Source organism: Gouania willdenowi, chromosome 1 (assembly GCF_900634775.1).
Source record: "Gouania willdenowi chromosome 1, fGouWil2.1, whole genome shotgun sequence".
Classification (NCBI taxonomy): Eukaryota; Metazoa; Chordata; class Actinopteri; order Blenniiformes; family Gobiesocidae; genus Gouania; species Gouania willdenowi.
The window spans coordinates 29,057,291-29,073,213 of record NC_041044.1 but is presented as its reverse complement, the minus strand read 5'-3'; the positions used below and the strand labels follow the sequence as shown (position 1 = coordinate 29,073,213).

General features: G+C 38.2%; 1 protein-coding gene across 5 annotated transcripts in view; it reads right to left on the bottom strand.

Moving 5' to 3' along the window:
- Positions 1 to 1,900: 1,900 nt before the first annotated feature.
- Positions 1,901 to 15,923, bottom strand: part of klhl5 (kelch-like family member 5) — a 53,720-nt gene continuing 39,697 nt past the window's right edge. For 4 of the 5 annotated variants that reach the window (XM_028449060.1, XM_028449070.1, XM_028449078.1 and 1 more), the window contains 10 exons: positions 15,183 to 15,379; positions 14,084 to 14,296; positions 9,645 to 9,831; positions 7,283 to 7,507; positions 6,791 to 6,866; positions 6,546 to 6,632; positions 5,728 to 5,802; positions 5,327 to 5,464; positions 4,005 to 4,176; positions 1,901 to 3,915 (listed from right to left, as the gene is read on the bottom strand). In XM_028449060.1, the coding sequence (XP_028304861.1) occupies positions 3,859 to 3,915; positions 4,005 to 4,176; positions 5,327 to 5,464; positions 5,728 to 5,802; positions 6,546 to 6,632; positions 6,791 to 6,866; positions 7,283 to 7,507; positions 9,645 to 9,831; positions 14,084 to 14,296; positions 15,183 to 15,379 (1,427 nt within the window). In that variant the 3' untranslated portion in view covers positions 1,901 to 3,858. Of the gene's footprint in view, positions 3,916 to 4,004; positions 4,177 to 5,326; positions 5,465 to 5,727; positions 5,803 to 6,545; positions 6,633 to 6,790; positions 6,867 to 7,282; positions 7,508 to 9,644; positions 9,832 to 14,083; positions 14,297 to 15,182; positions 15,380 to 15,923 lie in introns of those variants that run through there. The other variant, XM_028449051.1, reaches the window with a different exon arrangement.

The window sequence follows — 15,923 nt, the reverse complement described above, 5'->3', positions numbered from 1 at the left end:
AATAGCTAGACATTTCTTACCATTGTGTTGTTTAAGTGTTTCCTTTTCTTTTAGCAGTGTATTATAGTTTTTGACAACTATCAAATGTAATAAGGCAAATTGATTTTGTATCCTCCAGTCAATCATTAAAAAAAATCTTTCCATAGGTTATGTATGTTTGAGGTTAATCAAAAATGCTTCACATTGCTCGGCTGTGAGTTTCACAAACAAATGTGTTTAATATTGTTAGATGTGTTGTATTTGAGGGGTACCGAAGTAGAGAAAGAACCAATTTCAGGGAGAGCTAAGAAGGCAGGAGTAGAATTCAAATTGAAAATCCATGTAATTAACTTAAACCTCAAGACCAAGTCCAACAAAATCTAACATATACTCCAAAAAGGACAACCCAAGCTGCCCATCAAAAATCCAGCATGGTGTAAATAAGTCCACAAAAGAAAAGTAATCAATGGTGAAACAGAAAATCTAAAAAACTCAAAGCAACAAACCATGAAAAACAGAAACACTTTGTTCATGCACACTTATTTTAATGAGGGAAGGTAATCAAGGGGATGGGATTGACCTCAGACAGCACAGAGGGCAGAGATCAACACATGCTCTCTATTCTTCCACATAGACTAGACAAGGGGTGCCAAACACAAGGAAGGACTATCTCCAACACAGCCAGTAAAACAAATAGAAACCTACAGAGCTCCACTGAGCGAGTTGAACGTAAACATGAAAATCAAACATAAAACATCCCAACAACCTGAGGTTATGACAAATATAGGCCTGCAGGAAAATCAAGAAACAACATCCTCAAATCAATTCTAGCATACGCTGATAGTTTAAAGCTGCTAAGGGCAAACACTGTTGAAGGGACATAAATATTTAAACATACTTGACACATGAATAAGTAATCAAACACTGCAACGGTAGTTCTGCAGGTCTTCACTGCGTCGGGTCTTTATCTGATCTATGCTGTCAGAGCATTATCAGAGCAATAACAATCTAGCATATTCGTTCTTAAAACTGTGACATTAATTCGATATGAGACAAAAACCCTGAAATGATCAGTGTCACTCACGTAAAATCAAATTGAAATGCTTTTTTTCTGGTTGTCAATAACTTTCTCTGATTTCCACCTGATAACGAATGGAGTTGAATGGATCTTCTAAGAGAAAAGTAGGCTTGTCTCTTTTCTTTGTGCATGCTTATTTTTTCTTAACAGCTACTGCTTGTCTGCAATGTATGCAGACAATTTCAACATCTGGTTTGGCCAGTGATGCATTCTTTGTCCTGGCTTCTCCTCTGAAGGACTATGGAGCCATAAAGTGAAGAGGCAGAGGATCAGTGGATGGATCTCTGAGTGCCACCTTGAGCCTGTTTGTCACCTGTGCTAATAATTTAAGACTCCGAGAGCAATAAATAGGAGAACTAGCCGACTACCAAGGTTAAAGTGTGTGTAAATTGTGAAGGTTCCTCCAGCTCACTTGCATCCTTGTATCATCAGAATGATCCATCAACCTGCTCAGGCTTCAGTCTTGTAAGTGCATGCTCGGACCCAGCACGTGGAGAAATGTTCATTCCTATTACTCTCCTGTCATTAAATATTAATGCAGGGCAATATTTCCAAGCTGCTCTGCTATTAGAAATGTGTGCCACATATCTTCCCTTTGACAGTAATATTAAAACTCTAACAAACATCTGCACTATAAACATAATTGTGGCTGTTTAACACCACTCTAGAGGAAAAACAAAAAAGTGTTACATCTTGTATTGAATTTAATTTGTACATAATACGTTTCATACAATATGTATTCCATGATTACCGATATACAACCATTGAGAGGGGAAAAAAATGATGTGACTCTTTTAATGACCTCATTACACATACATTTATGCTACAAAAAGAGAACACAACAGCTTGTTGTATATTTATTAGAAACTGTAAACTTTACAGGCTAATGCAATAAGATTACATACAGATTTTATAGTGGATCATGTACATATTATACATTGAATACATTTGATATGGAATGTCTACCATTTCTTTTCAACCTTGGACAGAAACCACATGACACACAGTGGAAGTGACACTTCTGCTGCGATCTAAAGAAAATGCTGTAAATAAACAGCGAGCAGGTTTTGGAGGGCTGGAAAATAAAATAATGCACCAATGCATCAAGGCTGAATAAACATCAGCCAGCTGTGGGGAAACTGCCCGCCAGATGTCATGCCATGCAAATTGTGGCAGCTCTTCAATCTTCCCATTCTCCTAGGGCACTTGGCTTTCAGATGTGTGGGTAACTGTGTCCTTGTGCAATTTTTTTTTTTGTAAATGTGTGATGCTCCGCGTGTTTGTAGGCCGATTCCTGAGGGCTACATAAGCTCAGCTCAGACAGGATGCACTGCTTTGCCTCACACTGTAGGGAGATTCCTTTCTTCAGTTCCCACATAAACAAGGACACAAACACTCGAGCAGGAGATCCCAATAGACTGGAAATACAATTACATAGACCGCATGAATTCAACGACAAGTGACTGAACTCTAAAAAAAAAGGTTTTGTCTAATTTTACTAAAAAAAAACCTACAAAAATATCTCAAACCACACGATTTGCATTTCTTCCCTCATGTCTGATACTTTGTCTACAGCAGCATCAAATCTCTGAACTTGACATAAACAATTTGTCAGCAACATAATTTAATTCATAGTCTCATTATAATAGTACATATTCTTTTGGTTGAGCATCCAACCAAATTATTCAAAAATTTAGTGAAGCATGCATCTCTCTTCGTGTGTGTGTGTGTGTGTGTGTGTGTGGGGGGAGATAATGGGAAAACACAGGTTGAGAGAAAACAACAGGGAATTGAGGATGCTCAGAGTGGAGTGGTGAGGAATTCTCATTTAGGATAAAAAAATATGCTTCTTGCAACCTCTGAGTATCCAACAGATGTAAACACACATACTCTAACATAAACACACACACATTGAAAAAAGATGAAACATCCACATTGGCAGAAAAGGAGCTAGCTGGTTAACATAAGTACTTGTCTGGTCTGAAAGATAAAAACACCTTGTGCTCAGAAATGAAAACTCAACATTCCTGTAGGGATCAACAAAAAGTGGCAGAGGTGTTGTTATCAATGTTACATCTCGCTGTGAAACCTCTTGTAAATCTCTTTACAAAATGGAGTAATTACTCAGTAGACGACCTGAAGTAAAAACAGGTATACAATGTTCCATTATATTGAAAACGTAGCATTCCACAGTTAATAGGAACTGTTGATAGGAGCTGATGCAATACTGAAGAAATACAAGTAGAAACATTGGTTGACGAGGAACATGAAACTACAAAAGAGGCCAGTGGTTCCTCACAGAAAAGCTGTTCATGAAGTTGTGCTGATGATGTAAAAAGTCTATCTTTCATCTGTCAGCAGGTGAAGCAGGAGCAAGAGCCAGCTGTGCTATAAAAATAATTACATATGTATTAAAATAGCATCAGTGCAGACTATCTGACATTGTTAAGGTAATAAAGTGTCACATGTGTCCCACGCGTCAGAGACAGCATGTCATTTTTTTCTCAGCAAGAAAAAAGCTCAAGTGTGTGTGTGTGTGTGGATGTGTGCACACAGTCATCTACAGGAACAAATATCAAAGCAAAAGAAAATCTGTGCTACATCTGCACACAAGCAATCTAGATGCCCCAAGCAAAGTGTTCACCCCAACATCCTCTTAAAATGTAAGTGATTAGACAAGTTGGAGAAACAAACAGTGAATCCTTTAAAAAATGTCCAGAAACCAGTCTCTTTTCTAGGTTTCACAATGTCCTTTCTGGGTCATCAAAGGCAACAAACTCCTCCACCACATGTAGGTGTTTTTACATTCTAACCACCACCACACACGTGCCGGCTCTGCCCAGACACAGAGGAGCTACCTGGAGGGACAAAAAACAAAACACAGAGAGAATCCCAATTATGGCTGGACAACAATAGTGTGTTTATGTGCGTGTGTTTGTGTAGTTACCTGTGCCCACTCATTGGTTAGGGGGTTGTATGCTTCGACAATGTTGAGATATACCTGCCCGTCATACCCACCCACTGCATAGAGACGGTTGCCGAGGAGACAAACACCGACCGCATCTCTGCTGATGCTCATAGGGACGACAGCTGTCCACACATCTGTCTGAGGGTCATACCTACACACGCACACATCCACACACACAAAAACACATCGAAGAAGAAGTGGTGAAACCCTGCCATGCTCCTAGACCCAAATAAATCAGAGGAATGATATCACCCATTCCCTCAGATCACTAAAATGTCCCTTAAAGCTTTATGCAGAGGCTGTATGCTCTATTTATAGACAATCACTTTCAGCAACATCAACAACTACCCTTTTCTATTTCAACAATATCACAATGTAACCTTGATGAAGGTCAGGTAACAGTACTGTACCAAAGAAAGTGGGAAACCAAGTGATCAGTAATTATTCAAATCTTTGGTAACACTTTATTTGAGGTTTTGTACATAAGGCTGACATTATGCTGTCATTAGCATGAATAACATGTCATGAAGGCTGTCATTAAGTGTTGTTTGCTAAATGATTACATCTTTCACTAAATTATGACACCTTTGGTGCTATTTTGGCATTTTTTGGGTTAGGTGGAGGGATCAAGTGGGGTTAGGGCAGGGGTCAGCAACCTTTACTCTCAAAGGAGCCATTTTGCCCAATCTCACCAGGATTAAAGTCCTTCTGGAGCCGAAAAAAAAAAAAAACCTTCTCAATGCAAACAATACAGTGTATAAAATTCTATAAAGTTGAAATAATATCAAATAATTTTATGAGTTAATGAATTTAATTTCTTGCAACATATCAAGCAATCTATTTTCTTCCAGAATAGTCTTTTTGTTAGTTTTGTTATCTTACCAGGGATTTCATTACAACTTAAAGTTAGCCACAGGTGCAAGTTATTGCACAATGTGATTTATTTTTTATTTGAAGTTAATGTCATTATTCATCAATACCCTCTGTAAGAAATAATAATTAATTATTTTATTAAGTTTTTGAAAGCTATCTAGAGCCATTGCAAAAGAGTCAAAGAGCCACATGTGGCTCCAGAGCCGCAGGTTGCAGACCCCTGGGTTAGGGTAACAAATGACACTTAAAGCTGACAACACGCTGTCATTATTATGACACGACACCTGTCATTAGCATGAATAAGGTGTCATGAAGGCTGTCATTAAGTATAAAACTTGAAGTAAAGTGTTACCAAATCTTTGTTTGAAAACTTTCAAATATTCAAATTTTTATTTTTTTTCAATACACAAACTAAAATGCTTAGTCACCGTTCCACACAGTCACTTAATCGAGATGCCAGTGTTGAGGCTGGAGCATCATGACCTCCGATGGCATATAGAAATCCATGCCATGTAGCCACGCCCACACCGCCACGCCTTTTAGCCATAGGAGCGCAGGCACTCCACCTGACAATAAACATACAGGAAGCAAACTGTCTTAATAACCAGCACTATAGAGCTTTACATTCCAGTAATACAGGAGATGTTAAAAATGTGCTTTCAAAAAGTACGTTGATAATTAAGGTTTAGTTTAAAACCATAAGAGGGATCTCCTTTGATCAGTGGATTGTTAACCGTATAAGCTAAAGGAGTTCCTTAGACAATAGAGTAAACAGGTAAAGCATGACATGGCCATTAGTTCTACTTAAATAAAGCTTCTTGTCACTGACCGGTTTGTGTGAGGGTCGAAACACTCCACTGAACGCAGACAAGACGAACCGTCACGGCCTCCCACCGCGTACAACCTGAGGGAGGCAGGGGATGGTGTTATCTCCAGAAAATAAACCAAACATGCAACATTTCAGGACTCTGGATGACGTCCCTTTTCAAGTAGTGACAGATGGTGCATGTGTGTTGGTGCATGCATTGCAGGTTTTTTGAGAGTAAACTGGTAAGAGCAAAATCAATCAGCCAACACTCCTGGGACAGACCCTAGCATTCATGTGAGATTGAGTGTGTTTATGTCTGCGAAGATGGCAAAAAGCATAAAATGCGCACCACAAAAGAGATACACAAAGGAATAGTGAACTAAACAGCCTTTGTGTAAGGCCATTGTGGTACTGTTTGTAGACCTTTACTCTTTGAATGTAAAGCCATGATTTGCTGGAGCACTCGATTTTGTGCTAACCCAGAGAAACTTTATTTCTTTAATAATACACAGCATTTATATGCTGCGTTAGGCAATAATTTAAGTAAAAGACTGTTTAGTCCACTGAATACAGATATACAGTATGAATAAGATACTTTGCTCCATTATTTATTTTCATGTGAACACACAATTAAATTTGGCTGGTAGAGGCTTTTATTTAAAGTAGCTCATTATAAATGTATTTAACATTTGCCGGAACAAGAGCAAGAAGTCATAAAAATTTAATGCAAGTCCCTCCATATAAAAAAAAAACCAAGAGTAAACTGCAAGAACTCCTTTTAAATGTTCAACTCTGACTGTGACTAAAAGGAATGAAAGCTATATGCATCCTTGACTTACTTGCCATTAAGAACAGCAACTCCCACTGTGCTCCTGGGTGTAGCCATACTGGCAACAAAACTCCACTGGCGAGCCTGAGGGTCCCACCTTAAGGAAATCAGGTAACAATATGACTAACCTGCACATGTGACATGTAATTAATCATAAATAACTAGTTAAAAATAACAATTGGCAACACATTTACAGTACAGTACAGAGAAGGTGTGACAAAACATGCATCTTATCATTTGAGTATATTTTCAGACCTTTCTACTGTACTGAGGTAGCTCCAGCCATCATGTCCCCCCACTGCATACATTGGTCCTTCTAGGACAGCCACCCCTGCCACAGTTTAAACAAAGCTCATGTAAAACACCCTCAATTACAACAAGTGATTTATTTTTTATTTATTTTTTATTGTGAATGCAACAGCATTCAGGGCAATAAGGTGGTATTGCTCTTGTTAACAACAGGAATGACACCTCCATGCTTAGAGGAATGTATCAAACCAAACATCTGTGCAGCCAGATGTGTGTCTGAATCCCCTTCCTGCTTCCACACATTTACAAATCCAAAGCAGCACAGCATGCACAATTAATTTTCTCTCACACTAATAGATTTGTGCAGTGAATTTGTCTTTCAAGCAAAAAAAAAAAAAAAAAAAAATAGCTTTAATCTGTTGGAAAAGCTTTGAATCACCTGCAGAGGTTTGAGTTTACTGCTAAGCTAATGCTTCAACGTGTAACAAAGGTGCTCACCTAAGCCGTGTCTGTGTGTGGACATGGGGGGCATGACGCTCCAGGTTTTGCTCTGCGGGTTGTAACATTCCACCGTGTTGAGGGTTTTCAGTCCATCTCGCCCTCCGACTACGTACAGACGACCGTCCAGGACCGCTACGCCAAACTGTAATCGCCTTCCACTCATGGTGGCGACCTGTCTCCACGTGTCCCGACGAAGACAATACTGCTCAATGCTGGTAGCTCCTGGACATAAAAGCAGATTCAGAAAAAGATAAATATATATACATATGACCCCAAAGCTTTTACTGTAATACTGTAGACTGATACACAGTCAGGCTTTTCCTTAACCCTAATGTTGATTTAAGTAAGTAAGTAAGTAGTTTATTTATAAAGCGCTTTTTGCATATAAAATCCCAAAGTGCTGTACAGAGTTGTGGTAAAAGTACAAGTGCAACACAATAGAATAATAAAACAAGAGTGCATAAATATCATAAGAACAGCAACATTAAAGGACAAATAAAAATTTAAATCCAGTTAACTAAAAGCTTTTCTGTAAAGTGTAGTCTTCAGCAGTTTTTTTAAAAGTGTCCACACAGTTGAGCTCCCTGAGAGACTGGTGCAGGTTATTCCAGAGTCTGGGAGCTACAGCCTGGAACGCCAGGTCTTCTCTGGGTTTACATTTAGTTTTTGGGGTCTTTAGGAGACCCTGACCTGAAGACCGAAGGCATCGCCCTGATGAGTAGGGGTACAACAAGTCTGAGATATATTTAGGGGCCTGACCATGTAATGCTCGGAACGTGAGAACTAATATTTTAAATTCAATGCGAAACTTAACTGGAAGCCAGTGCAGAGTAGCAAGAATGGGGGTAATATGGGATGTTCTAGAAGCACCAGTTAAAAGTCTGGCAGCAGCGTTCTGAACGATCTGGAGTCTGTTTAGGGTCGACTTATAAAAACAAGTAAAAACAGAATTACAGTAGTCGATACGAGATGATATAAATGCGTGTATGACCAGTTCCAGATCTGATTTTGATAAAAGATGCCTCACTTTAGAGATATTTCTCAGGTGGTAAAAACAGTTTTTAGTCAATTGACGACAATGTCCCTCCAAAGACATGGACTGATCAAAAACAACCCCAAGGTTTCTGAGGCTGGTTTTAACAGATGAGCCCAGATCGCCAAGGGAGTTTTTAATCAGAGGGATCTTTTTATCAGGAGCAATGATCAGAGTTTCTGTTTTGTTTGAATTTATCTGGAGATAATTTGATGACAGCCAGTTTTTGATACAGGATATACAGTCTAAGAACTCTGATAAAAAGTGAAACTCAGAGTCATTAAAGGAGCAGTACAACTGGATATCGTCAGCATAAAAATGATGACACATTTTTATAACCATGGATCAACTGACTAAGAGGCATCAGATACAATAAAAACAAAACAGGCCCCAGAACAGAGCCCTGGGCTACTCCACATGACAGGTTGGACATACTAGACGTTACATCATTAATAGCAACATTAAAGGTTCTTCCATTAATGTAACTGGTAAACCACTGGACAACAGTACCAGAAAACCCCATCTCAGATTTGAGTCGCTCAACCAGTATACTGTGATCTACAGTATCAAAGGCAGCTGTCAGATCAAGTAAAACTAAAACTGTGTAACGACCAGAGCCATCATCACGTCACTAGAAACTTTCAGAAGAGCAGTTTCAGTGGAGTGGATTGATCTAAAACCAGATTGATATTTATCATAATAATCATGCTGTTCCATGTATGAGGTTAGCTGCTTAGCAACCATTTTCTCCATGATTTTAGACATGAAGGGAAGCTTAGATATGGGCCGGTAGTTTATAGGCTCCCCCGGATCAAGATTGGGTTTTTTAAGAATGGGGTTTATTATCGCATGTTTAAAAAAGCTTGGGACCGAGCCAGAAAAAAGTGAGAGGTTTATCAATTTTACCACCCAAGGACCAACAACATCAAAAGCATTTAAAAGCAGAGAAGCAGGAACAATGTCTACAGTGCTCGATGAGGGTTTCATCTTTCCTACTAAAACCTGAACATCCTGTAGGCTGACAGGAGTGAAGGAGGACCATGAGCTCACAGGGGCTGATGCACTGCACAAGCTAACCAAGGGAGGTGTGATGCTAGCCCTGAGATCTTGTACTTTATTTACAAAGAAATTTAAAAAATTGTTACAGTGAGGGTGCAACAAGCTTTTCAATAGTATTGAACAAAACCTTGGGGTTTCTCTTATTTTGCAAAACAAGATTAGTGAAATAAGCAGAGCGGGCATGCTTTATTAATTCATTTAACTCCAGACTTTGAATGCGGTTTCCGCTGAAGGTTGCCGATCTCATGATTGTTTGTGTGTCTCTACCTTTTGTAGCATCCATTCCTCCGACAGCAAACATGGCTCCGACAGTGGCCTTACGAGGGCGGGTGCGGGGGCTCTGAAGCAGGGGCCGACGATGAGGCAAGAGGTGATACTTCATCCCTTCCATCAGGAGCCTTTGACACTCCAAACTGTCGCGCAGGAGCGAGTTGGACTCCAGGTCTGCCAAAAACTGTCATACAACAGATGCAGAGCTTTAAATCGTCCACTGTTATTTCATTAAACAGATTACTACACTAGACAAAGTCAAAGTCAGCTTTATTGTCGTCCACTATATGTACAAGACATGTATAGAATTGAAATTACTGTTCTCTCTGCTCAAAACATTTACCAACAGAAAAACACGACAATATAGAATATATAGATCATAAACAAACATGTATTTACAACATGTACAGTGAGAGTGCAGATATGAATATGAAAATAAATATAACTAAGGTACATTGCAGTAGTGCAGACGTAACTGTAAATATATAATTTTTGGTTGTTGTTTTGAATTGTTATAAAGCTAATGCATTAAATATGAGTTATTTATTGATCTGTAGCTGTCTGAAGGATATTACCCATATGTGCGTGGTTGTCAAACTAAGTCAGTTTACATGAGAGCTTTATTTTATGATAAGGAAAATAAAAACATGTTCCAACAAATTCCAAGTGTAATTTAAGCAGCTGGATTCATAGAGACAAAATAAATGCTGGAGAAGATGTAGAAGACCAATGGTACGACACTTTTCAATCTAGTCCGAGAGTTTATTTATATATGCAGATGTAGAAGAGGGCAGTCTAGCCAGTTGTTGCCTGGTGCTGTTCCATACCTGGGTAGATTTCCAAAAGAGGGCTCATGGTCGATGATAGATATCTTAATAAAGTGCTACCAGTTGAAAGCAAAAAAGCTATTACACATAGACGGTTGTAGCAATCACGGCCATCCACGGACTATCACAGTTAATGAAATCTACTGCATTCGGAGGCCATTTTTCCCGGGACTGCAATCTGAGACCTTGTCAAAACTGGAGGAAATGGACTGTGAAACATATTCCTGTACTTTTGTAACAGAATTATATATTATTTTTCCTCACTCCCTTTTCCTGTGTAAGGTTCCTTGCAACGTTAAGTTCAAATTAGTTTTATATTTTTTCTCATTTGGTTAATTCACTATTACATCTGTGTGTTGATAAATTCACAAAAACACTGCATACATACAACACTGAGAGTTACGCAACAGTTGCGGGAATAAAGACTGTGTGCTACATTTCTCTGGCCAGGAGTTCATGTTGGTGAAAATGCTTCGCTAGTAGATCTGATAGATGAGAGACAGACGATGTCATTGATTGAGAGATTAAATCAGATCAGACACACAAACATTAGCGCTATCACTTGATCTCTCACACACATGCACATCTGCGTAAACACACACACATGGTCTGCAGAATCAACCTACCAGTCTGCTCCCTAAAATACAGAGCCGCGGAAAAGCAGCATTTTCCCTTAAGGCATACTTTACATTTAGATAGGTGTGTGTGTGTGTGTGTGTGTGTGTGTGTGTGTGTGTGTGTGTGAGAGAGAGAGAAAGAAATGCAAACAAATCCAGACATCAGGAGCATTTTTTAAAGGAGGAGCATTGCCTGTGGGTTTGCATGAGTTTTGGTGTTTGTTTTGATCTGTGATGGATTGATGACCAGTTCAGAGTGTCCTAGTGTAATACTAGTTGGCATAAAACATAAAAACTTAGTGGATTTGTGATTAATACAAATAGAAAGTAATTATTTCCAACATCTTATTTGTCACCCTTTAATACTCTCTAATACAAAAAGGAAATTTGGCTGAAATAATTTAGGTTATTCAGTGAATAAAAAAATAAATAAAAATTTCCCAGCCTGACATTGTGAATGCAAAGAAAGCATGGTAAATAGATAAGCAGCTTACTTCTGCAGCATACAATCACAGAGGAAGAAATAACAGTGAACCCTATTATAATAGCCTTCAGTTGTGTGTACATTTATGGAAATGTATTTGTGTGTGAATGTATCCGTCCTCTCAGGTCGGGTTTATCTATCATGGGAGGGATTGAAAGTGAAGGACAAGGTGAGACTGAATCCTGCAGGCGTTTCACCTTCACCTCACTTCTTCTACACATCCTCATATCCACAGAAACCCACACCTTCCAGCTGCATAAAATTTTGATGGCACCTGTGCTCGACCATTTTACCATTGTTGAACACCTCTCAACAATACATGTTCATGTGTCCACAATTCTATTAAAATACGGATGTAAATCTCCTCTTATTTACCACCCCTCGTCATGCTTGTGCAGTAAGTTGTTTTTCTTGTTAAAAGGGATTTTTAACAAGAAAAACAACTCTACCCCACCCCTTCTATCTCCTACCCTGACTCCCTCTTCCCTGTTCCCTTCCCCCTCACCTAGGTGTAACACTGCCCTCTCTTTTTATATTCTCCCTTTAATAAAGTGTTTCTTACCCTTCCTTAGGGAGGGCTGGTGATGGTCACAATTATGCAATAAGATTAATTAATTTATTTAATTTTAATAACAAAACATGCATTGCTGTCAAAAAGACTGCACTTCTTGTCGTGTTGACCCTTGACAGCATGTACTGGCAAAGTTTAAAAAAAAAAAAAAAAGATTTTTTTTTTTTCCCCCCTTGCCATTGTCTCGTAAGATAAGATAAACAAATATTATTTTCTATAACACTTGAATTGTACTTGATGGCACTCTAGCATATCCAGAATAAAATAAATAAATATGCCTCCATAAGGAAAATTGCTAAAACATGATATGGTGTAAAGATGATTTCACATTCTACAGCTTAATAATTTATAAACAGTAGCTCTTTTCTCTGAATGTTTTTATTATAGGTAATAATTAGGATTGTTTTTCGATATTGTTCAGGTTTTGACAATTACTACATGACCAACACGATGCTGTGTCGAGGAAGGTCTTCTGTTGAAAAATAAAAAAAAAATTAAATTAAATTAAATTAATAAATTAAAAAAATTAAAATAAATGAAGAAAAAAATAAATAAAAATCTATTGTTTGTTCACAGCAAATACGATTTTTTTTCCCCCCACTTCCTTCCTTGTTGTTCTTCTACCAATCAACTAAGTAACATTTTACATCTCTGTTAAGGACACTAATGTCAAAATAATTGGGAAAAAAAGAAGATAGAAATGGTAATAAAAATATAACATTTTAAAAAGAAACACTAAAAAAAAAAAAAAAAAAAAAAAAAATAACACATTATTAAGACAAAGTTCTATTCAATGTAAGTGATGTTGATGTACTTTAGGCATGATTAAGTGTGGTGCCTAAATACAATGAAAACATAGTAAAAATAAATGTGATGTATAATTATACCATCACGTTGATGGTATAATTCTAAAGCACATAACTGGACTGCTGCAACGCTGTTTGCTGAATACTGTCAGGCTACAAATGTTGGTCTGAAACGATTAGATCAAGAGTGTGTTAGACCGTGGTAATGAGTAGCAGGGATTAGAGGTATTAATCTGGTGAATTGATGTTGGCTTGATGAGCGAATGCATGACTGCCTTGATTGAGAGCTGACTAATTGGTTGATTAGTATTGATCTGCTGTCTCTGTGAGGTTTAATTTGCCTATTTATTGGCATTTCTCAGCTCATGAGGTTGCTGACTGTTAATTCATTCGTCATTGTGGCATTGGTGCCGTTGGGTGAGGGCCTGTCGTACATGATGCAGTGCTGTGGGTAGAGTCAGCCTTCAGTGTGCTCCTGCTTTTGCTTTGGGTCTCCCTGCTTTGCAGCCACGGTTCCATTGTGCCATCCATCTTCTGTCCTGATTACATGTTACAGCTACTCGTGATATCAGTTGACCTGAGCAAAGTCATAAATCCAGGGTGCTCGCTCTGTGTACAGCACAAGCACTAAAAACAGGGAGATGTATAGGTCGAGGCAGAAACAATGGGTGCACTAGACAGGTTGACAAGATAAAATACAGAGGAGAGCAGATCATTTAACAGTGGAGGAAATTGATCTACCTTCAGGTTTTAAATGTGTGTTTTGGTTTTGTCTGGCATAGAAACCTTTCAGTGAAATTTGGAAAACAAATCCCTCACATTCATGTTTTGATGAATGAGGAAAATGTTTTTTTTTTGTGAACGTTACCATGTGTTAGCATGTTCAGTTCTTAATTGAATGTGAGTTAGTTTGCATTAATTACCTGCCTGTGCTTTTGGTGAAGTTGTCACACAACACAAAAAAGGCCAGAGTTTTTAACAGCAAAACATTCAAAAGATTTGTTTGTGAAAAAACACTAAGACTCTCTTTGGAATGGCAGAAAACCCAGACACACTCAAAGCAATGCTTGTGAATTTAATAAAGCATGTAATTAATTAATTTCCCAATATAACTTTATGTTCAGCTCTCACCTGTGGCTGCAGCAGAGGTATTCTGATGTGAGACATCAGCACGGGTAGTTGGCGCTGGCGAGCTGAAAGATCGTGGCGGACCCATGTTAGCAATGAGGATACTACGGTCTCTTCATCTGGCACGTTGATGTCATCTGATGTGAGCAGCCTCTCCATCTCTTCCAGAGGAAGTAAGAGGAACTCCTGGCCTCCGACTACATCCAGAAAATGCTCCTGGTGGATGCAGAGGGCGGGATTAAAACCGAGATTGTAGAAAATGCTGTAAAGGAAATGAAAAATAATGCAGTGTAGAATATATGAGAGAAAAAAAAGAGATGAATTCGATCAGAAAGAGTAAAAGCATTAAGAGCTAGAAGACAGTAAGGAAATAAAAAAAAACAAGTAATTAAGATGAACACGATCCAAATATAATGAAGCAGAAAGTTATAAAACTGGATTTGACCTATAGAAGTGAAAAAAATCAAAGCCAGTGTTACTTGCTACGTAATTAGCATAATATTGCACTCCCCATTGTCTGGATATACAGTTGATAAGATCTCAATCTGTGTAATTGTGTGAGTAATTTACAGACAGTAAAACCCAAAAATTGGCAACGTTTACGACATAAATAACCCAGAACAAACCCAAAACAGCAATCAACAAATAGAGTGATACAAAGAGAGAAAATAAGAAACAGACACTGACAGGAAAAAGTATGCATGTTTAAATAGTAATGTACATGAAACATGATAACCAAGTTTTACAGTCATGGCTGAAAAACTGCCATTGTGGCAATAACATTGTGTTGTGTGATTGGAATGAGAAGCCAGTTTGGTACCACATCTCTGGGGAATAAACAGAGATGAGAAGCCAACAGCTGAGAAAAGAATCCTGGTAGTTGATGAGATTAATATTACTGTACATGTAATATTAAGAGTCTTTCAATGTCATCTTATTCAGAGCCCACGTACGACCCATTTTCCTCTTTAATGAAACAATAATGTTTGTATTGTCCCTGATAAATAAATGAATATATTTCCTTAAGCAATTGTGCAAATGTTTTGTTGTGATGTACAGTATGTACTACATCTGGGTTACAGAGAAATCGAGCTACACCCACCATGGTGTAGGTGTGAGCTGCACGCTGCAGGTCGCGGCAGCCTTGAGCATCAGCGTAGGAGCGAATACCCAGACAGTTGGAGGGGTGGAGCTGCTTCATGAGGAAGGAGCAGCAGGCTTGAACCACAGATGATAACTGTAGCAGACAGGATGCTGAGAGCAGAGACTCGATTGTGTCCTCCTTCAACTCAAGACGCCCTGAAACAATGATATATGTTACAAACATCAAGAACGTTTCTCAACTTGATGTTTCCTATTGCTTTACCAGGGACTGAGACACGCATAAGAAGAAAAATAGCTTTTATAGAGTAGATGCAAACACATGGTGATTTGATGAACAGGGCTGCGTTATCTGCTGCCGTTTTTCATACCTTTTACCTAAAAAGTACAAAATATAATACAAGCTCATCTCCAAAGCCTTCAACATTTTTAAAAAGCAGCTCACTAGGTTTGATCCAATATTAATAATAACCTTTATTTACATTTCTCTCTTTTAGTTTTTTCTTACAGTTCTCACCTCAACTGTTACTTTTCCTTTTTGTGTTGAAGTTTTATCTATAGCAAAATGTCTCAGTAATATGTCTTGTAAAATAAAATACTGTACTGATTTGGACTAGGATTTCAATATATTTCTGCTATAAAGCCTTAAATTAGCATTTAAAATGTCAGAGATTAACATTGGCTCAAATAATCCATTTTGTTTTGTCTTCAGTTTCTAAGAGATTATACTTTAGAATTATTC